At 41.3% G+C, this 22,481-nt stretch overlaps 2 protein-coding genes and 1 long non-coding RNA gene across 6 annotated transcripts in view; 1 reads left to right on the top strand and 2 right to left on the bottom strand.

Moving 5' to 3' along the window:
- Positions 1-9: 9 nt before the first annotated feature.
- On the bottom strand, positions 10-13,546 carry DDX21 (DExD-box helicase 21). 2 transcript variants are annotated; one of them, XM_001232051.7, is made up of 15 exons: positions 13,385-13,546; positions 12,690-12,956; positions 11,543-11,618; positions 10,827-11,005; positions 9,412-9,529; positions 8,330-8,515; positions 7,656-7,801; positions 6,927-7,076; positions 5,085-5,246; positions 4,290-4,409; positions 3,436-3,509; positions 3,109-3,268; positions 2,690-2,824; positions 1,401-1,445; positions 10-594 (listed from the first exon to the last, which is right to left on the bottom strand). In XM_001232051.7, the coding sequence occupies exons 1-15, from the start codon at positions 13,487-13,489 to the stop codon at positions 376-378; spliced, it is 2,142 nt and encodes a 713-aa protein (XP_001232052.2). In that variant the 5' UTR covers positions 13,490-13,546; the 3' UTR covers positions 10-375. The 2 variants fall into 2 exon arrangements, with proteins under 2 accessions (XP_001232052.2, XP_040559147.1); XM_040703213.2 differs by lacking the exon at positions 13,385-13,546 and having other exon boundaries at positions 12,304-12,818.
- On the bottom strand, positions 13,542-19,475 carry STOX1 (storkhead box 1). 3 transcript variants are annotated; one of them, XM_040703191.2, is made up of 4 exons: positions 19,260-19,475; positions 18,631-18,783; positions 15,022-17,293; positions 13,542-14,434 (listed from the first exon to the last, which is right to left on the bottom strand). In XM_040703191.2, exons 1-4 carry the CDS (start codon positions 19,276-19,278, stop codon positions 14,395-14,397), a joined length of 2,484 nt encoding a protein of 827 aa, XP_040559125.1. In that variant the 5' UTR covers positions 19,279-19,475; the 3' UTR covers positions 13,542-14,394. The 3 variants fall into 3 exon arrangements, with proteins under 3 accessions (XP_040559125.1, XP_025007452.2, XP_040559126.1); XM_025151684.3 differs by having other exon boundaries at positions 18,631-19,475; XM_040703192.2 differs by having other exon boundaries at positions 18,639-19,475.
- The window catches only part of LOC112532647, an 18,337-nt gene continuing 14,585 nt past the window's right edge, over positions 18,730-22,481 (top strand). The window contains exon 1 of the long non-coding RNA XR_003075745.3: positions 18,730-18,835. This is a non-coding gene — a long non-coding RNA (uncharacterized LOC112532647). The remainder of the gene's footprint in view (positions 18,836-22,481) is intronic.

The following is a 22,481-nucleotide window of genomic DNA, read 5'->3' as shown; positions in this document are numbered from 1 at the left end:
CGTACAAAATGAATTTGTAAAATAATATTTTACTTTTTTGTAACCTTTTTGGAAAATGTACAGGTTTGGCCATCAGTTAAGATCTATATTTTATACAGTGAGCTGGGCTACAGGTTTGGATGCGACACACATATTCTGGAACAGAGATGGAGGTTTTACACACAGATGAAATGGCAGTAAAGAAAGAAAGGAAACGGTTGCCTTTTTTTAAGTGAACAACATGATCTTGTTTATGACCAAAGTAGTACTGAAGAAAAAACCTCCAAAAAAAAATGCATGACTTTTTTTGAAGTGGTACAAACAGACACAGGAACGGCCTATTTTAACATATTATAAAATACTGCTGTCCTGCTTCTCCACTCCTGGCTTCTGAGGTCAGCGATCAAACGCTCTGTCGTAGCTTCGTTTCTGGCCCCTGCTTCTGAATCTGTTTCTTCCCGAGCCACCCCGCCGCCCATTCCTGGAGCCTGAGAAGCTTCTGTTACTTCCACCTCCTCCTCCTCCTCCTCCTCCTCCTCCTCGCTGGGATTCTTCTAGTTCAGGTAATTCATTTGCCACGCACAGACTGCACTGCTTTGAATCTTCCCATCTTTCCTGTTGAAATAACATCACATGCACCAAATTAATTTTGAGGAATGCATATATGGTCTATTTCCTAATTACTAAATTTACTAAATGGAAAAGCAATAAAAGATCTGTTAGCAAATACAGGACATTCAAGCTTCTAACTACTGATCAATACTGATTTCAAAATTTTCCAGCACAGAAGCTACAGCTGTCTGTGTATGCCTCAGACACCATACACCAGAACCAACACCAACCACAGAGATTTACAGAGCAGCCTCAGCTCTTACCTCACCTAGCATTCATTAAGAATACCACTAGAATTATTACTGACCCACCACTCCCCAGCATCCATCTTCACTACCTCTGATCCAGAACTAGAAGTTGTTTTAGGAGCAAGCAAATGCTGGGGCACGAGGGAATGGAGATGCACTGAGGGAGTAATACTGGAATGAAAGACTGGAAGTCTAGGGAATTTGGCACGAGAATACTAACTCTGCCAGACAAAAACCTGATTTCTCTCAAGAACAGTTCTGAGGGGAAAGAACTGCGGGGTAGATGGAAACAAAGAGATATTTAAGTGAAACACGCTGCATACCAAGACCAATCCCGTAGAATTAAGTGGGTTATTCACAACACCACTCTTCTCAGTGGATACAGAAATAATTTAGGAAAGGAACACTGGGTGCTTGTTTTATTCTTCTGTTCCATCACAGCCATCACATTTGGCTACTAGAAGAGGCAGGACACAGCCTAGGTAACATTTTCAGCCTAACCCAGTCCTGCCAGTTTCATATACAGTCCACTGTGACCAGAAATTTCAGTGAAGTACATACCTCTATGTCCTTTTGATCTGCTACAGGAATATCAAAGCACACACCCTAAAAAGAGAAAACAGTTTCAGTGGATATAAATCTAGCCTTCTAATTGATTGTTAACTAAAATAAACAAATAAATAAAAATTCTAACAGAACCTACCAACCTTTGTACTAACACAAGCTTTCCGTTTCAAAGCTTTCTGTGTTGAATTAAGATGCTTCAAAACCTCTGAACATTAAAAGAGTAGTACCAGTGTTTCACAAATTGTGGTCTTTATCACATCTGCCATTACTCATCTGTAAGTTCTCTCAAATCAAAGTTTTTCCTATACTAAGAAATGCACACCTTCAGTATATGTCTGTTTCTCAATTTGTTTTCAGTTTGTCGGTTGTTTTCCCCAGCCCAGGCTACACAAACCACACAAAAACTGGCAAACACAAATTGACTGTTCTCTTAATACTTGGTAGGTGGCACTGCAATAGCAACTTCAGCACTGATATGAATGATGGATGTATGGAAATGTATGTGTGTGAAAAAATAAGAGCAGAAGAGGAGATCAAAGAATGACAGGTGTTGATAGCACATGTATGAATTAAGTCATCAAGATCACAGCATCTCTCTACAGTCTTACTCATCTGGGCATGCTGAGAAACAAGAAATACATCCAAAAAAGCATAACAGTGGAGCAAATCAGCAACACTGCCTAACAGCTCACAAAAGCGTTCCTTGTTCTGTGTCACCACAAATCCTAGACAGTTTTATATAGTTTTATAATCTGAGATAATAAGAGGGAGGGAAATTAGTTTTGCTTAAAACATTGTCCCACACTGAGCTTTGCAACAGTAGCTGTACAGCTATCATGTACACAAACCAAAAAGTTACTTTCTGATTGGTTTTAGGTTACAAAGATATAATACATGCATTATCAGAACTGACTGTCCTGAAAAATTCTGTTATATGTTTTATCATAAAGGCAAAGTAAATACCGTTTATACCTTTAACCTGTACTGCTACCTCTCTGGACATGCCAGTTACACTGCATTGCACTAATTCCTTATCACATCAATGGAACAGAAACCTAAGCTGCTGAGGTGACCACTGACCAAATAGATTGTGGCCATCCTTCTCGTCCGAGGATCATATCTTTATCAGAGCCTGGAATGGGAGTAGCAAAGACCAACTACCTACCCAGCCATTTGCTGAAGAAAAAGGCCACAACCAGAGGAAGGAGTAAAGTAGCAAAAACCACACACACACACACAAGAAACAACAAAACAACAACAAGAAACAACAAAAAAACCCTTACCATTCTTCCCTTGATGAAACGCATTCTGTTCACCTTTCTGTCAACATCACCCCCCAGCTGTTCCCGTAGTCTTCGCCAAACATAGCTCATATTGTTTATTTCTTCAGAGCAGCGCAGTACCATTGTAACAAATCCCTGAAGAAATGGGGCATGTTCCATTCAGTCAGAGGAATAAGCTTTAGCTCATCTATCAGACAAAAACCTGCTATTTTACCATTGATAAACCATGTTTTCAAATGGCTCCCATTATGAGAGAACAGGCATACTTAAATGCCCTACATTCTAAACTAAAATAGTAGCAGTTACCAGCTTAAATGCAGTTTCCATGAGCAGACAAATAATTCTCCATTTAAGCAATGTGGGATGAGTTGTTTGTTTTTGCCTCTTCAAAGACAAACATTAAAGCTATACACACTTACCACGTCTGAGTTCAGCAGGGAGCGCTGTTCAATGGAAGTAGCACCTGAAATATGTGCTAGAGCTGCAGCCAAGGCATTCACTGGTCCCTTTTCTTCTATTAGCAACTGAGCAGACTCTTTGAAATACTCAATAGCAGTTTGAGGAACAGAATCCAGACATCTAAGAAGAAAAACATTGCTAGTCTGGAAACAGAAATAAAAAACAGCAGTCCAAGCCTTTACCAGTGATGAGTCCAAAGAGCTCAGAGATGGCAACGGACAGTCCAACCAGCCCTTCTGAACGAGAATGATAGGAAAATACAGTAGAGCTTGAATCACCCAACACACCTGATAGCATCTTTGCTGGAAGCTTTTATTATATCTGTTGCAGTAGGAACACCAACGCGCTTGAACGTAATGCCCTGAAATTTATAAAACAAAATACAGATGAAAGTTGTAGCTATGAGTAATTCAATTTTAAAGAAATAGTGTTGGACTCTTAATGAAACAACCATTTCAATCTTACATTTTTCTTGTGCTTTTATCCTTTTGACTCCCTACTTTGTTACTGAAAACTACAAAGCTCATCTTACAGAAAAATGGATAACAAACACTGTTTATGTACTAGGTCAGTTTAAATGATCCACTGGCTTCAAACTGCAAAGAATAGAGACCATTTTTGATATATTCCAGGGGAAAAAAAAGGCCCACAAATTACAAACAAAATTAGAAATCCAAGTAGATCAGACTAAAATTCAAGTACGAGTTACGCCACCTTTCTCAGCACATGCCTAAGTTTTACATGCCTGAGAATAAACCATTTCATCTGAACTGTATGAGAAAACTGTCCTGTGGAACACTGCTGGAAGTTACCAGTGAAGCTACACACATACCAGTCATTAATCGCACAATAAGTTCATGGTGAACACTAAAATGAACACATCATAGTTTTCCCCTTGCCTGCCCTTCTCATTGCCAAAGGTACAATCTTATGGCCCTTGTTGAGAAAGTGTGAGTACAAGGATCTGCAGTGCGCTCCGTGCTCCACACAGCATACCCAAACTGCAGAATAACTGAACCTCATCTGGATGTTTTACACACCATACTCTTATTGACATAAACAAAACATGACATGAGAATTATATATGCTGCCCTAAAACATTGTATTTAGTGCCCAAAAACAGAGGAAAACTGTACTTTACCGCTTTTACTTCCACGTATCTTAACTGATTTTCTTCCTTCCGCTGATAAAAACAGATACAGATCCCAGTACGGCCAGCTCGACCCGTGCGTCCAGAACGATGGATGTAGGACTCCACATCCTTCAAAACAAACAGCATTATGGCTTACCTAGCTCACTGCAATGTCATCAGTTGCACTCACATAGAAACTATTACAGTTTAGTCTGAGCAATGCACAAAAACTGCATCTAAGAACTAAGTTGAAGAACGTTGTTTTGCTAAATTCAGAAGAGCAAGCTTTTCCATAATCCTTTAAAAGGATGGGGAATATGAAAATAGATGGTGTGTATACCTCTGACAATTCCTCTCACATCTCCAGCATATCAGCTTGAAAATTTAGTCACTGAGCTATTAATAGTGAAATCAACTGAACAATAACTTGTTTTTTAAACTCAACTTCAGGCACTGTTCTCACTGCTAAGGTCTCCTCACATGTGCCCCTCCTTTGTTAGTCACTCTTGCAAGACTAGAAGCTTTTCTTTGCTTCTCACTGCTTCCAGACTTGTAACTACCATATGCAGCCTTGGAGGGAGAGGCTTCAGAAAGCCATAAAAGAAAGCATTTTAAGGAACATCTTCATATATTGTAAGCACTGATGTATGCTGAAAAATCCTCAAAGAAATTCCTTTTGTATGTCAAGACATTCCTTACCCTTAAATGCAATGATGATAAGCTCTGTGGTGAATACTATCACTTGCTAACATTTACTACTTGAAAACAAGACCATATATTATTATTACAAGACACTCAACTTACCTTTGGTGGTGAACTCTGTACAACTAGGTCAACTTCAGGGATATCTAAACCACGGGCAGCTACATTGGTTGCAACCAAAACTTTAAATGCACCATTTCTAAAACCTTTCAGCGTGATCTCTCTTTGCTTCTGAGGAATGTCACCGTGCAATGACTGGCAATCCTGAAAAACAGCATTATTACAGGTCTGTACTGAAATTCAGCAGTATGGGTGCTCTGTTTTATGGTCACTTCTGGCTGTTATCTTGCTATGACGTCGTATAGTAAAATAGAGTTTGCCAATTTATACTTCAGAGGTTTTAAAATACGTCCTCAGTGCTTCTTATTTATGTATCTCAAACATCTTTAAAAAAAGGAAAGAAAACAGAACAGGAACATTTGTCTCATCTCCATCTTTAATACTCGGACCTATGAAAACAACTGTGCCTCAACTTTCCAACCAGGCTCTCTATACAAGACTTAGTCATTTTAAAAACTAACCATCTCCAGCAATGTTCTCAGGCCCTCACAGCACTAATTTAGGCATCTTTTCCAAATCAGTGTTGCCTCTTAATCCCCCTTAGTATATTAATTTTCCCCACTACCAATTAAAGGATTAAAACATAAGTACTGCTAAAAAAGCACCCTACGGTTTCAATGATTTTTTTTAATCTAGTAATTGTTGAAGTTCTTCAGTATCACAGTAATAACAAGTGCAAAGATCAAAACACCCTAAAATCATTTCACCTTCTGCTCATAGTCAGTTTAAGTTTTCCACACGTAAGTAGGGAATTATTCAAAACAAAACAATTGTAACACAATCCTAGAGGCACAACAGGATTCAGAAAGTTTTTCACACAGGTTTGGATTAACATCACCTAATAAATGGAATAGGCATATATGTTTCTAGCGAGCATTAAAGTGTGAAAATGGAAACATCTAAGTAATTTACTTCTCTTACCTGCCAAGATCAGTTCTGCATTGCCTATGCAAGATTTGATATCACTAACGCCACCAGTAACGCAGGACAAGGCTCCACGCTCAGGTTTAGCTGTTAGTGAGGTCATCTAGGAGTGTGGGAGAAACACTCCTGAACACAGTTGTGGCAGTTCAACAAGCTTCTCCTTTCCCTATGAACATAATGCTAAACTGCTTTCTAGACATTGGTTAACCCATTTTCCTAATGATAATACACACAGAAAAAGTGGCCGCTGTGGTTCCACCACCAAAAATGAGCATGCAGTCCCAGCATCACAACACATCATAAACAATGCACCACAAGTGTTTTTCCACCAACAATACTGTGCAGCACTATAAGTCCCAGAAAAAACGCTACAGCTCATACACAGCAGATAAATAGCAGGACTGAATTCTTCCTATGCGTACATCTTTAAACTCTTCACAGCAGCTAACAAACATCTTGATGAGATACAGGTAAAGCCTCTGACACATTACTTCTCTAAATCCTAATTGAGGCCCTCTGACAGTATTAATTAACATCAACATCACTGCTCAGTAACTTCTATTCCAGTACCATGAGCTACCATCCCAGTAGCTCTCCAAGTCAGTCACCATGTTTTAATCCAAGAGAGTTCTTTCTAAAAGGACAGAAACTAATTCACAGCTGCTTCATTTAATGTCAGCAAGAACTCTCAAGAAAAATATAGCCCAGCCTAGTCCTGAAGACTACAATTTTCAACCATTTTTGTTTTTTTAAGGGTTTGTTTTGATTTGACCACCTGCAAAATCCTGCCTCCTTCACTTTCAAAGTCACCCTAAAACTTAACTCAGCATCGGTCCAGTATCCATGTAGGGTTGATATTTCTGTGACAGGCCTTGTTCATTAATAAAAATGATGAAATACCTGCTTGATTGATGCATTCAGAGCCAGTTCATTTGCATCCTTTTTGGTTTCACAAAATACAATGGTCCTCCCGTAGCTGCCACTGTAGACCTGAATGACATCTCCAATAACTGCAGCTCTCTGAGACCAGTGACACTCTATAGCCAAATGCTATGGAAAATAATTCCTGAGTTTAGCTTATGCAAATCCCACAAGACTTTTTAAAACATCTGAAATTGGAAAATCTAGCAACATCAGATATACAATTTCTTGTTGGACAAAACATTTTTGGAACATGCAACATTCATAAAGCCCTTACATACACAGTCTAACATTAAGTGAAGTAATTACAGTGAGAAGAAAAAAAAAATAACAGTCTACAAATCTGTTTTCCCTTTGCTTTAAAAAAATTGCAGTTAATTTACTATTTCTCTGGAGGACAGTATGAGGTGCAGAATTTAACACAGCTCTAGTAGCTACAGCTTTATGCCAGATAAAGTGAAACAAACACCACACGTTACAAGCTTTTTGGAAAGCTCATGATTAACATTATTTCAATTCCTCCAATACAGTTATGATGTCTCCAACTGATCTATCAGTGAGACAATACTTAAATCTAAACAATAAATCTCCACAAAATAACTCCAAAAACCTTCAACATCATCCTGTGAAGCACTTTAGGATGTGATGATGTGTCAAAAATTGAAAGGGATAAGGTCTGAAAACATTTCCTTGAGACAGATTACTCACTTCTACTGTTGTAGCAGCCTTTTGAGTTTTTCTCCCAATCAAGTCAACCTGCTCATATTTAGACTTCATGTATTTTTTAGCCACGTCATACACCCAATTTGGGCATGTTGCAGAAAACAGTAGCGTCTGGGGATTGTCTTCAGAATCTTAAAATAAAGAATAATGTTTCAAAACCCTTGTACTTTTTATAGATGCATACTAATTTATTACACCATTATTAAAAATATGACACCAAATGTCACTATCTAAATTACAGAAGGAAAAATCTGCTTTTTAATTTATACATTATCAAGACCAGGAAAAAAAGCCTCTAAAAATTACAAGTATTTTCAAGATTACAGAATAAAGTTACTAGGAACAAAAATCCACTCTGCTTCTAAGTGATGGAAAGAATAAAAAGCCTCAAACTCCTTTTAACAGGAGAGAGATCAAGTAGACTTCTAGACAGATGCCAAGGAAAGTTATCTACAGTTTCCTGGGTATTGGATTTTAAGCTTTGCAATTGAATTCCCAGTTTCACCATACTTCCTCACATGCTACATTCACACTTCCTAGAAGACACTACTCAATCATTTCCAACTAAAGCCAGATTGCAACTTTGCTAAAACCTGGGCATATTTTCTGGAACTAAATTATTACTTATTTCCTACTATTTGATGAAATATTGAGATTACCTTTCTTGTACGCAACTCGTAAGATGTCCTCCACTTGCTCAGCAAATCCCATGTCCAACATTTGGTCAACTTCATCAAGGACGACATGTTTCACCTTGGTAAGGTCCAGCTTGCCATTCTGAAGATGATCTTTGATTCGACCAGGTGTGCCAACCAAAATGTCAATTCCACTTCTAATGAGATCAACTGATAAAGAAGAAAGAGCAGAAGATGAGTTAGCAGTGAACTAATGAGCTTTCTCTACATTAGAGACGCTTAGTAGCAGAAAATCAAATAACAGCTTCTTAAACCACTTGTAAGTACTTTATTTACAAACGTAAGTGAGAAGTGATGAAGAGGAGGGAAAAAATGGGGAAAAATAACAAAACTGATAATGACAGACGTTCTACTGCTCTCCCTGAAAAAAAAAAAAAGAGAACAAAAAATGGAAAACTTTTCCATCTCCCTTCATTTTGCTCATGACTCAAATTATGCTGCAGTTTCCCAAATGTTTGGGAAATAGTTGCATCTTTCCAGATTGTTTAATTCAGACAGATTTAAAAAACAAAATCTGTCTAAATTATTGAAATAATTTATTTCCCAAAGTTATGCAGGAAAAGGAAATTTCAACCCTAATGACGTAAGATGTGCTGCAAGAAAAAAGTTTACTCTCAGTCCTGCACTTGCCTTGTTTAAAGATATCAACACAATAAATTATGAAGGCAAAATATGCTTTTACACTTTACAAATCTTGTACATATTCATCACAAAGAGGAAAAAAAACATACCCACTCATAGCTATAAGACTTCACATTTTTTAAACAAAATACAAATGTTTGTAAGAACTTAACCCAAATACTCTGTGTATGCACACAATGTAAGCTCTTTCACTTTGGTTAAAAGTATGCGAGCAGACAAGGAACACTAAGAATATAATTGAGAGCTGCAGTTATTTCCCACCATAAAAAGATATTCTGAGCCACTGAATACTCCACAATTGCTCTTCAGATCTGGGTTTAAAGTCTGTATTTGGAAAGACCCAATTGCATTTCTCAAATGCACAAGTCAACTGACATTTCAGTTATTGCTGGTGCGTCACTTACTTTGTCCGTTATATGGTGTTCCTCCATAAAAACAAGCTACTGTGAGCTTTCTCGTTATGTCCTTGAAATCTTTGGCAACCTGGTTTGCCAGCTCTCTTGTTGGAGCAAGAACCAGAACCTACATTGGATGACAAACAGATAAACTCTCAACATAGAATCTACCTAGCTGCTGCTGTCAGTCATTAAATGGCATAGCATTGGAAGGGATCTTAAAGCTCATCCAGTCCCAACCCCTGCCATGGGCTGGCTGCCCCCTACCAGGTCAGGCTGCCTAGGGCCCCAATCTGCAGCCTTAGGCACCTCCAGGGATGGGGTACCCACAGCTTCTCTGGGCAAGCTAGACAACATTAGACTTTCAGCCAACAGCTTACGTCTGACCATAACATCATTAAAAAAGAAAATTGGTTTAAATAGTTAGCTAAGCAAAGATTAGGAAAGCACACTGATTAAGATTCTCATAACATCATTCACCTCCTTCAGCACATAATCATTTTTCGGACAGACTTTTTATTATTAGATAGGAGATACTTATATCTTATCTAACTTTAGCTTTTGAACAATTGCTTGAGTATAAGATCGAAGAATTTGGATAAGAAAAGCTTGTTCAAAAACATACAAACAAAAAGCCCTGCAAGCTTGGTACTCCTTTACAATCCTGTGAGAAGGGAGAAGGTGTAAGGAAGAGCCAACAAAAGATACCAGCTGTCTCCTAGTGAAACACGTTTGGTCTGTAAACTGGAGCTCAGCAGTTCTGCAACTTGCACTGATATCCCCACAGAAGCAGCCCAGCAGCTTTCCTCTCTCCCAGTACACAGGTTTCAGCACAGATGATGGATGTGCTACTAGCCAGGAGTTTTAATAATTGCAATACTACTCTCAAATCTGACAACAGAGACTCCCTCAATAAAAACTCTCCCTTCTCTGCAAGACCAAATCTCAAGTCAGTTCTCCCAGTTCAGACAGCCAACATGATGGCTGGATGCAAATAATGCACCTAATGCCTTTCGGTTTTTTAATTAAGTTTCAGGTAGCCTGTGAGATGAGTGACAAGATGAACTTCACAGACAAAACATTTTCTGCCACTGAAGAGGATATGATCAGCTTTGGCCTATCTAATTTGGGGACACATTATAAGAATTTGGTTAAATAAACTTAGGGTTGAAATAAATTTAGTTGATCAGAATGTTGACAGCTCATAATGAACGTGCACTCTCTGGAACAGAAATTTCAACATCTTTTGCTGGTCCTACTGAAAAACAAGTGTTTTTAACATCTCCCACCATTTAAACAAACATATTTAAGGGGATAGCTTTTATCCCTGCATAAATGTGAAGCACTTTTTCCGTGAGTTAAACTTCTGAATCACTTGGACATAAGACAAATGCAAAAGCAGCATTCTAGCTAAGTATAGTTACTTTTGGTGAACGGCCTCTTCTTCTTTCCTGTGAGTCCGCCTGAAGCTTTTCAATTAGGGGAATAGCAAAAGAGAAAGTCTTCCCAGTTCCAGTTCGTGCCTGAGCAATTACATCTTTGCCAGAATATACTGGGTTGAAGGTCTTCACTTGCACAGGGAACAGGTATGTCACTCCTCGAGCTGCAACAATTAGAACAGACTGCTTTAACACAATGATGCTAAGTCTTCCATACTCCTCAGAGGAGGTTATCCCAAGCAGAACATCCACCAAACAAGTCTAGAGCAAATCAGGACTGTATTTTCAGCCCCCTGATTTATTTAATCACAGAGGATTAATTTAATCCTGACAGTACCTTGGGGCTGCCTGCCTCACTCTCCTACTTCATAGCACCAGAGACAGGGACAGATGAAATTCCCAGCCTTTAATGAAAGCTTTTAAATACTCTGACTGTATTTATGTATTGCTCCCCACTCAGCTAAGAAAAACTCTTACTTTCAAATAAAATGTATGTATGTCAAAATTACTTCATCTCTCTATTTTACCTTAAGTCGTTCACAAACTAATGTCAGAGATGCTACATATAACTGGTTTTCCTTTACATGCTATGAAATAACTTTGAGTCAAAAGTTTCTCATACCATTTTTTGAGCTATCTTTCATGTGAAGTTCTACTGTAAAGCCTGAGCTGGGCAAATCACATCATAAAAAGAAATGTACCTTGAAGAAGCTGAATGGTCCCTTTAGAGATAGGGAAATTGGAGAAAGCACCCTCTTTCTGCTCTTCAGTCATCTCCTGTTAAATAAATAATAATTCATAAGATGTTACCTGTGAATATCACATGTGACAATCAGAAAATATAGGATAACAGCATACACACTGGTGTCCTAGCCAAAGGTCAAACTTTCAGTAACAACATCATAGCTGTGGCTGAAGAGCCTTCTTTGTTTTACTTACTACTGTATTTCAAAGTTAGACAGAAGCAACCTGTAATTCAAATGAAGACTTTGCTTTAAATATAATGGCAGAATAATGCAAGACATCTAAACTCAACCTCCAAAAATTCTCAAGTTTTATGATTATGTTTTAAACAATTACTGACAGGCAACCAGAGTACGTTCTAATGGGCAAGAAACAAGCCTGATACCCAGCCAACCACCTACTGCCCAACTAGTACAGCACAGTCATTTCCAGACAGAAACTGATTCCTAGGAGTAAGAAAACAAGGCAAATCAGCAAATCTTCCAAGTGCCTCACTTTAATATATGTTTTAGCAGGTAGAATCAAAGTCTGAAAAAATACAAAACATTAGTGTAAGAGGGCTTAATAATACAGAACTGTTACAATGATATATTTTATTACACTAGGGCCAATCTTGCCACATTAAGAGCTATCCATTTATTAGATCACACATTAAAAAGCTGTATGTTAATATGTTCCTTTCTCCGCTAACTGTACTAAAAAAAAAATAGTTATTTACCACAGAAGAACTCATACTGGCAAGAAGCCAATTAAAACGTATGTCTAGCAATCACAGCCACTGCCATTAAATCACATCCAGATGCCCTCTTCCTACAGCCTGAAGGCAGCAACCAGCGGCTCTAACGGCACTGGCACTGTTGACATGAGGAAACCATGGGTGCTGATCTAGAACTTCAGCACTCTCACAATTCCAACTGTTTGCAAATAACTGCCAGCAAGCACAACCAAGCAGCTTTCAGTCTTGGAAAGACAGGGCTGTCTCCCCACTGATTGTGAGGGAACACACAAAGAAATGAAGATAACCTGCTCTAAATGTAGGCTGACTGTAATGCGGGTGCTCAAAGCTCCCCTTGTCACCTCAGGCACACCAGGTACTGCCATTACCTGCTCCTGGTCACTGTCCCCATCCCCGCTGGACGTTTCACTGGAGTTGCTGTGCCGTTTCTTATGGGTGGATTTGGCACTGACAGAAGACAGCCTGGCGTTCTCCGGGCTCTCCTCCCTCACGTGCCCATTCTGTTTTCCTCCGGTCTTTGCTTTCTTGAGCTTTGGTGAGCTGCACTCCTCTTCAGACTGCTCACTTTCATCCGTCTGAGGTTTCCTCTTCCGAGCCTTATCGTGCCGCTTGGATTTCTTCTCTTTCTTCTCCTTCTGGCGAGTCAAAAGCAACAAGGCCGTCAGACAGACACGCACACGTGCGTCCCCAGCTGCTCTCAGGGGCAGGCCAGGCCCCTCCCGCCACCAGGACACCCGAGCCCACGCTGCAGGGCTCGATCTCCACCTCAGCCCCTACTCGGGGACACCTACCCGGGCAGCCGCCCCACCGGGCCAACCCCGTGTGCCCGGCGGTCCCGCCCCGACACGAGGCCTCCGAGAGGCCACGCACGTGGCCGGCCCGGCCGGGGACCCCGCGGCGCAGGCCCGCCCCGGCCCGAGCTCCGCCGGAGGGACACGGCCCCGGGCAGCCCCCGCCGTGCCGCGCCGTGCGGGGAGGTGGAAGCGCGACCGCCGGCACGCGGGAGGCACGGCACAAGCGGGCCGGAGTCGGCCTCGGAAGGCCCCGGAGCCCTCCCCGGTACCTTGCGCCGCCGCCGACTGCTCTCTGGTGCGGCCTCGCTTTCCATAGGGCTCTCGGGCTCCGACTCGGCCCCGCTGCCGGCGCAGATCCGGGTGGCCTCAGGCATCGCCGCTCGCCGGCCACCACGCCGCAACCGCGCCGTGACAGGAATGGACCCCACCCCGGAAACCGGTGCCGTACCCGGCGAACTGCCGCTGTCCCGCAGCCAATAGGAGGCCGCCCCTCGGCCGGACTACAAATCCCGGCGTGCCCCGGGGTCCCCGCTCGGCCCGGACTACGAATCCCAGTGCGCACCCTGGCCACGAGGCGGCCGCCATGATGGCGTAGCCGTGCCTCTGCCAGCGAGGGTGGTTTGGCGCTGTGCCGTGCACTCGCGCGTGTGTAAAGCACTCGTGTGGGGGCAGATAAAGAAGGCGGGAATAAGGCATCAAAAGTAGCCGGGGCGCAGCAGGACGTGCTCTCCCTCCGTGTGAGAAAGGCGGGGTCGCACGGCGGGGCGCGCCTTCCCTCACATTGCGGAGCTTGTCGCCGCCACGGCTGCCCCCACACGGCTCAGCGGGACTGCGGGGCAGTGAGAAAGGCTCGGCCGTGAAGGAGTTGGGGTGTGAAAAGGAGCGTGCCGATCAAGTCGCTCTGCTTCGTTTTCTGACAGGAGGTGGAGCGCCTGCGGGTGGTCCCGTGGCTCGAGAAGGAGACGCCTTCAGGAATTTTCAGGTCAAATGCAGTTCCTCATGGGTGACCCGAATGCACTGTGCCAGCCCTCATTTTTATTAGACGAGGAGATGCAAAAACAAACAAATAAACAAAATCCACGCATATTTCTGTTATTGACACCTCCGAAATGTTAGCAAAAGGCCTAGGATTTACAGGCGGCCCCCAGACCTCACCAAGTGCAGTCATAGGATGATTACATTGATTGAGTCAAAAAGTTGACACCTCATTAAAAAGTTAGCTGGAGCAGGGAACTTTCTGCCCTTCCACTCTGTTCTCTATACATTGCTACTGATGCTGTCAGAATTTGGCAGGAAGCTTCATCTTCTTTTCAGTCCATCTAAAAGAACAGTTATTAGATGTCAGACTTCATGGTCTAAAAGCAAAGCTGTACTGGCTTGGCTTCTGCTACCTCAGATGGCACCAATACCATCAGATTGAGCAATGGGCTCCAAGTGGCCGCGTCCAAGGAATACGAGAGAACTGTGCCAAAAAGCTGCTTAAGGGAAAAACAAAAACAACCACCACAGCCCCACTCCAGCAGCATTTCCTTAAAAACTGTAGGATGCGATTTGCTCCTTTGTATATGAGCTGCTCAAGGTGGTGATACGTACCAAATGAGGACCTGAGTGGTTTAATTGCACTTAAGCACCAATCATTTAAGGTCTTAGGAACATAGAATGCTATTTTAAAAAAATGGATATGATTTATATATATAAATCTGCATAGCAGATTTAGGCAGAAAGTTTATGGAATACAACATGGGAGCACCATGCATTTTGAGTATTTCTGGGTGATAAGTAAAAGATAATACCAGATTTGCTGCTGGGGAGGGGTGTTTACAATATACAACAAAAGGTCTATGCAAGTATGATTGTTGTTGATCTGATGATGACATGTATAACATAGTTATATGTGTTTTCTTACCTTGGAGAGTCAATTCCACTGTCTCCTGTAATGCTGTGGTTTTCTGCCCCTTCTGTGTGATTCTCTCCTGATATCACAGTATATTCATTCTTTAAAACAAGACCTATTTTTCCTGGGGGGGTTCTTGTTTCTTTGGCTTGTGGGCCCAGAGCGTGGCATGCCACTACTTCTGCCATCTCACAGGTGCGGTTCTGCAAAGCATCAGCCTCCTTAGTGTCACAGAAATCTATAGATGAATCCTTCATGTTTTCAGTAAAGCTGGTTTGTTCTTCCTTTCTGGTAACCACTGGAAGAACCTGGCTGCACAAACAACTGTCTTCTGTGTGGTCTGGCTTGTGATGCTTTTCTGAGCCGCAAATTGATTCTGCAACATCAGCACTTCCCTTATATGCATACCCTCCAGAGTCATGTCTATTTACAGTTATATTACAGTGGTTTGGATAAATATTAACCTTAGAGATTTTTAGAGCAGTCCCCAGTTTTTGCAAAGCTTTACTCCAGTCTCTTGTACCTGAAAATGCACGGCAAGAAAGCAGCTGATGTGGTTCACTGCATTCAAAATTGTCATCCAGATGCAACAAACTACACTTGTCACTATCATCATGCGCTTTCTGGTTCTGAAGATGGCATTTGTTGGTAATTCTGTCACTTTCTGGCTTTGTTGATCCAGGACAGTTGGCACAGTCGTATTTAAATACAAGTTCATTCTTTTTATCAGACTTTTGTCTGTATATCACACCAAATTCTCTTTCCCTTGTAACACTGGTTGTATAATTTGAGAGATGGACATTTTGAAATTCGTTTGCTGCTTGGTCCAACAACTCACATACAGTGTGAGCCTTGTAGGTGCAACATTCACCTTTTGGATTGAGTAAATATTTAGCTTTCTCTTTATGCACACTTTTATCTTCAGTGTAGGAGTCTGGGGATTTTTGAATATCCCCAGGATTTCTCTTCACAGTTCCTCTATAGATGTCTTCAGAAACATTACTCTCCAGAAAGTATTTATGTTTATCATCTATTCGCAAAGTACTGCTGTGTGGGTAACTAACATTATCACTTAAACTGTTTTTCTTTAATTGGAAGGGAAACCTATGAGTTTGGGGTAATTTGTTTTGCTTAGTGTTGTCAGCCTGCATTTCAGCAAGTGGTTGTTCAGCTTCATATTCAAAGGCTCTGGGGGAGTCCAAGGACTTTGTAAACCTCTGTAAATCCCTTTCCTGCTTTCGTCTCCTGGACTTCCACTGACTGTTAATACGACCCTTGTATGCTTTTGCATAAAAGTTGTGTCTCCATGAGAGACCCTGAAAAGGGTTCTTAATTTGCTTTTTATATATGACCTGGGATTCCACTGCTGCATCCGGTGGCTGTTGGTTTGTGACAAGCAGTGAAACATTCTCTTCCAGCTTCTTCTCACTTTGGGATGTTGCCTCAGGCACATGAGATTTCCTGATGTTTCTGCTGCTTTGCTTCTCTTTGTTTGACTTCGTTTTCCTTCTGTGTTTTGCTGTTCTAATTTGTGTATTTTGAACACACTCCTTTGAAAGGTACTTTTGCCTTAGTGTTGACACTTCAGCCGAGGTACTCTTAGTGGTATATTTTTTCCTCTCCTCTAACGTTTGCATTAATCTTGTGTGTTTAATCAAATTATCAACAGTAAGAGTAGGGTTAATACACCGGATGATTTCATGTTCAACATCACGTGGAATATTATCTAAGTCATCTTCATCTCTGACTGGCCACTCCCTGGGGGGAAACTGGGCTGAAAACGTAGAGTACTCCTTATGTTTTTCTTTTTTAGAAGTACTTCTCCAGAAAAGGCCAAGGCCAAATCTTCTACATTTCAATTTCTCTTTCACTGATGTCAGGGATTTCATGGTGTCCCAAGCACGGTTTTCAGCAGATGAGGAGATGACCTGAGTTTGAATCAAAGGCTTCCCTTCACTGCAGCCTTGCTTGCCTCCTCCCTTAGGCTCCTGGTTCATTAGCTGCCCAAGTCTTTGCTCACAGAGCATATTCTGATCAGGGAGACAACGGGATACTGTAGCAATGTTTTCTTTCACTGGGTCTGCACAGCTCCCACAGTTTGCCTGGTATGCGTCCTCACTGTCCTTCTGCCAGACCCTTTTATTGTATTCTGCGGCATCATTTGTGACAAAGTAGGTGTTGGGGGTAACAATAAAATATCCCGCTCCCGTATGATAGATCTTCCTTTCTTTAATTAGAGCGCCAAGGATATTGTATAAGATTTTCTGGGAGGGAACTGCAATGCCTACAAGAAAGATACAGACATTTCAAATTAGAAAAGAGTTTTCAAATAAAATGGGAACTCATCAAAAAATAACTTCCAACAGATCTGGAAGTGAGTCAACATGAAGCCCCCAGTGTAATTTGTTTGCAAGATTCAGAATGAGTTTTGAAATTGATGGGGCAGCTGAAGTGCAAATAGGAAATGCTCAATTTCAACATGAAAGTGTCAAATACCACAGGACAAACAGCAGGACTGTTCTTTAACACATCACCAGAGCCAGCAACAGTGCTAGCACCCAGCTGTCCACCACCCACACGCCTGAGGCTCCCCTAAGACGGCAATGACTGCCTCAAAATCCGGGGGCAGGAGTCTGCAACCCTGAGTCAAGGAGAACGCCCCTGGGCCCGCCAGGTGAGGGCAGCACGGAAACATCATCGGGCCCACAAGAATGAAGACTCACAAAACAAGGTGAAAACAGCAAGGAAAACATTCTCTCCTCCTGTAAACTTGAAGTGCTCCTTCCAGCTGAGCTATAAATGGTACCTTGTGGGATCTCAGTTCACATATAGGCTACACATTGCTGTCAGCTTTCAGAACCAGTTTATGGGATTGCATTAAATTTTTTTCCAGTAATGGGAAAGCTTACCACTAACAATTGCTGAGCTATGAGATTACAGTGACTCAAAAGAATCATCTTAGAATGAAACCAAACAACCTCCTGCAAAAGGCTATAATGAGCTTCTATAGAGTTACACATACACACTCCCACACCCCAGTTCAATAACCTAAGGGAAATTGAACGTTTTTCACTCTGAAAGAAAATGCAGCATCAGATGGAAGTGTCTGCTGTTCCATCAGTAAAGGAGGATTTGGTGTAATAAACTTGCTTTCAGGAAAGGAGGAGCTGGAGTTTGACCAACAAACCTGATTTTGAGGCTGCTTGCATTTGTGATAGCAGACACTGGTTGTAGCTCCCCTGCTGCGGACTCCTTTGCCACCGAAGTCAAATGTATTTCTGCTTCTTAAGGAGAAATCCAGGTCTTACTGATATGACAAATAGTCTGTTCTGTGCTTTTCCAGACCTGTTACCTGAATACCTCATGTATGCTTTCCTATGCTCAAGAAGGAGCATACTCTCAGCAAGCTGCTGCACCCAGTTCCCATGGTTATACTCAAGGGCTTATTAATCCTCATACTCAAATAATGTTACTGTTGCTTTCAGATTGATAAGGACTTGAATATATATTCAAGTTCTCTCATCTGCCCGCTAACATTCTTATGCATTGCTCATCCAATATCAGATACTCAAGGTTGATGATAGAGTCACTTTTAAGAGGAAGGGGAAACAAACGCATTACCTGGATACCTTTTCACTAACTGCTCCACTAACGTTTTCTGCGTGACCATCATTTGATCTGCATTCATGTCTGATATGGTACGGCAGATCCCTTCTGCCAGAGGAATAGACTGTGGCAGTGAGCACGGATTCATTGGAGCAGGGAGCGGACCGCCTGTACTCCAGAAGGAACAAAAAAGAAGAAAACAAAAAGGTTGAATTTTTCTGTAAGTCATAGCTGATTTTCAATTAGATTTTCTTTTGTTGCTTCAAAACAAGCATCTTATCCTCAATTACTTTTCATTTGCAAATTACTCAAAGATTTCTCAGGGAAGACGAGTGGCTCTAAATACTTAACGTGTCTTTGTAACGATGGAAGCAGAAGGCTAGTTCAAGCGCATTAGTTTGATATTAAATTCTAGCTTAAGCCTTCATTTAGCTCAATAATCAGGTAGTCAAGAGAGAGAATTTTATCTGAGACCTGCTGATTTTTTTTTTTTATGATTGTTTGTGTATGGACCCATATAGAGTGTGCAGTTCTCAGAGTAACTAATGGAAAACTTCAAAAAAGTCAAATGTGAATGACGTAGGAAAACCTGAAATCAGTACTTTCCCTGAAAGCTGATGACAGAGCACAAAGTAGGAACTTACCTGAGGTCTGTGCGTGCATTACAACAGGACCACATATACCTTCTCAGACAGAAAAAAAAAAAAGGCTTTTTTCTTCCCTTTCGTTAGACCAATGATCTGTTCCCTATACCTGGTGGTATTTTATGTTCTGTTCCCTGTTCTCTGTTGCAGAGAAAGCTCCAGCTATCCTCAGCGCCAGCTGGTTACTTCATGAGGCAAAAGCTGGAGTTAAAGGCTAACTGTAATTTTCCCGCAAGTGAGAGGTGACATCTGAGATTGAGTGACATTCAGGTTTGACTGAGCTGCAATTGGATAGTCTGGTGGCTGACTCTGGAACCTGATATTTAGCCTTTCAGCAGAAAACGACAACACAGACATTTCTTTCAGTAATGAGTTAAGCTATTGCATTTGGGAAAGCTCAAATTGCTCTTGACCTTTGTTTTCCCACTGCAGTTACTTTCAACAAAAGCATTCAGGAAAAAAAAAAAAGTCCTGGCACACGGTTTCCCTGGTGATGTTGCTAGGATACTCTTTGCAGGTGCAGGAACCATTGCAATCTTTCTTTTTGTATGGGAAAAACCCATCAGCATTCAGTAATAACTCTTCAGAACAATTTGCTGTTTCAGCTCTCTGTTGTAGGCACAGTGTTGCAGCCAGTTTTACCATTTGTTCCTGTAGAGCACCAAGCTGCTAGGGAGTAAAACACCACATGTAATTGGAATGTATTATCTTTATTAGTATTAATTATCTTCCATCACCCTCTGTGTCTGTCTCACAGCCTCAAATCCCACGTCTTCTTAAAGGGAGGGCTCTTTCAAAGTAACATTAAGCAAGGTAGTAAGCAAAAACCAGCTTGATACTGAAGGAAAATAAATATATATTAAAATTACATTCTTCACAGTGCATACTTATTTAAAATGCCCAGTGTAGATCAGTAGTGCTAACAATAGAAATATTAAACATCATTCCCTCCTGACTTTGAAATAAAAGCTAGATTTGCATTTACTAACTCCTATCTAGGCAGCCTGCCAGCAGTCATGTATTACTATCTCTGGTTTGCCCATCTATTCAAATTCTGCTCATTACCTGGGCACTCAAAACCCAAGAATGCCTTTTTATAGAGCCCATATCCATCACAACGCGAGCAAGTCATCTGTTACATGAGCACTGGTGTACGGGAAAAGCCTCAGAACTCAGTGCACAGGAAAGCCTCTGGATGTTCTTGACTAACTAAAAGTGATTTTTTTTTGTCCTGTCTGTGACAAGCTCTACCACTTTTCATTAAGTTGTTTAATAATTGCAGATTTTTTGCACCTCCAGCCTCTGAGAAAAATGACATACAAGTTGTTTCTTGTAAAGAGAAAGTAAACAGAGGCACATTTTACTGCATCAGAGCTCAAGTTAGCTCCTACAGACTGGGGCAAGCAATTTTATAACAATAAAGGGTTAACAGTACACAATTATAGGGAAAAAGTAAATACAAATCAAGAATAACCTCTGCTATATGATTTCACTTCCACTGAGACAAAATAGACACAGTAACAAGAACAGCTAGAAATTCTGTTCTGTAGTCAGAAAGGTCTATGAAGGAGCATTAAGCTGAGCATAACGGAAATACTTTAGTGAGGAAATCCTGGTGGTAGGTGGACAGTTTGACTGGATGATTTTGGAGGACTTTTCCAACCTTGGTGATTCTATGATTCTATGATAATGATCTCAATGATCCTGTGACTCCCTGCAGGAGAGCCCTGGTGTGTTTGATTCACTTCACTTTCTGCAGTAATGCATGAGGAAAGCTAGCAGCAAGTACAGTTCTGTCACAAACTGAAAGGCTGCTTCTTTTCTATACACTGAAGTGCATCCTGGTCGCATTTTGTAGTAAACATCACATTTCGTATGTAATGACTGGGAAGAATTTTAAGCCCGAAAAACGTTAATAGGAACACAGAAAGTTGGAGAAATTTTACAGTATCACTTTTTTAACATTAATGGAGATTTTCAAGATCTAATTAAAGGATAAAACTTCTCTGTATATTATTAAAGACATAGTCAAGATTGTTAGAACATTTTCAATTACTTTAATCTCAGGGCTTAATAAGCAACCCATAGCCATCATAGGTAGATATAGCGAACACAAAGCAGGATTAAATAAGAAAGGAAAGAAATAAAGGCTTTTGAGATCAATCACACTCCCTCCTGAAACCTGCGGTTTGATACTCCAAGTAGGAACAAGTTACACAGCAGTCAGCAACATGTTCACTGTGCTACGATTTTCCTTAGGCCAAACTTAGCGGGAAAGAGCTTTTGCCACTGAAATGTGCAACTGGCCTCCTTTAACACTTACAGAGGCCACTAGCATATTCACTTTGATGATCCAAGAACATCTTGAGAGATTTCAAGCTCCAAAGGCACTGACTGAAGCAAGAGTGAGCACACAGCTTCATACAGACTGTTTAAAAGAGAACAGCACTTCTGCTAGTTGAAGATTAGCAAGCAAATTGTTCAATGCTTGGAGATCTGTTTTACCCACAACTGGCAAAACAGCCAACTAACAAAAACAATATAAGCATATCTGCCTTTGGGGCACTCTTCGTAGCATAACTGGCAGAGCAGCAGCACTCAAGACAATGTTTTTGCTATACCTTAGGAGGCCTACAGCTTTTCAGTCAATTCACACGTGGCATTGGATACTTGCAGCACAGCTGATAGCAAGGAAAATCACCCTTAACCATTTCAGCATTCAGTATCTGGCACAAAAGACAGATTGATTCAAAAGCTTCACTGCAGGGAGATAAAAATGACATGAAATGAAGTGGTCTCAGTAAAGGTGCAAAACCCACCCAACCAGCCCAGGTAGGCAAGCATTAGAAGAATAAGCAAGTCGTTAGCAGCAGTGATGTTTCTGGCCCCTGTAACTGCCTGCGGGTGCTGCCATCCAGTGCTACAAGATTTGAACACAAGCACATCTTTTCACCTTGGCCTGGTCCAAAAAGTCCCTTAGCAGCCCTGGCATTTCTCCACTAAAATTGCTCTGCCTTTTTGCTCCCAGCCCCACCCCCCGTTCTGCAATAAATCTCAAACCATCCAAATAACTGTAACGTCAAAATCTTTGTTCTGTGCAGAAAGCGTTACTGGGTGCTGGTTAGGCACTGTACATCTATATAGTGAAAGAATTACTATCAAACCTCCGTCATGCAGTTACACATTCCTGTGTGCTCAGCTAAAGGTCAGCTCTAACTGCTG

This window comes from Gallus gallus, chromosome 6 (assembly GCF_016699485.2).
Source record: "Gallus gallus isolate bGalGal1 chromosome 6, bGalGal1.mat.broiler.GRCg7b, whole genome shotgun sequence".
NCBI classification, from domain to species: Eukaryota; Metazoa; Chordata; class Aves; order Galliformes; family Phasianidae; genus Gallus; species Gallus gallus.
The sequence above is the reverse complement of the archived record's forward strand: the minus strand, read 5'-3'. Positions and strand labels throughout refer to the sequence as shown.

Excerpts from the sequence above, each read along its gene's own strand:
- DDX21 (XM_001232051.7), bottom strand. The coding sequence starts at position 13,489 with ATGCCTGAGGCCACCCGGATCTGCGCCGGCAGCGGGGCCGAGTCGGAG. Across the intron at positions 11,006-11,542 it reads GACCATTCAGCTTCTTCAAG|CTCGAGGAGTGACATACCTG; the intron begins GTACATTTCTTT and ends TAATTGTTGCAG. Across the intron at positions 7,077-7,655 it reads AGGCTGCTACAACAGTAGAA|CATTTGGCTATAGAGTGTCA; the intron begins GTGAGTAATCTG and ends TATTTTCCATAG.
- STOX1 (XM_025151684.3), bottom strand. The coding sequence starts at position 18,844 with ATGACTTACAGAAAAATTCAACCTTTTTGTTTTCTTCTTTTTTGTTCC. Across the intron at positions 17,294-18,630 it reads GTTAGTGAAAAGGTATCCAG|GCATTGCAGTTCCCTCCCAG; the intron begins GTAATGCGTTTG and ends TCTTTCTTGTAG. Across the intron at positions 14,435-15,021 it reads AGTGGAATTGACTCTCCAAG|ATGGACTGAAAAGAAGATGA; the intron begins GTAAGAAAACAC and ends CTGTTCTTTTAG.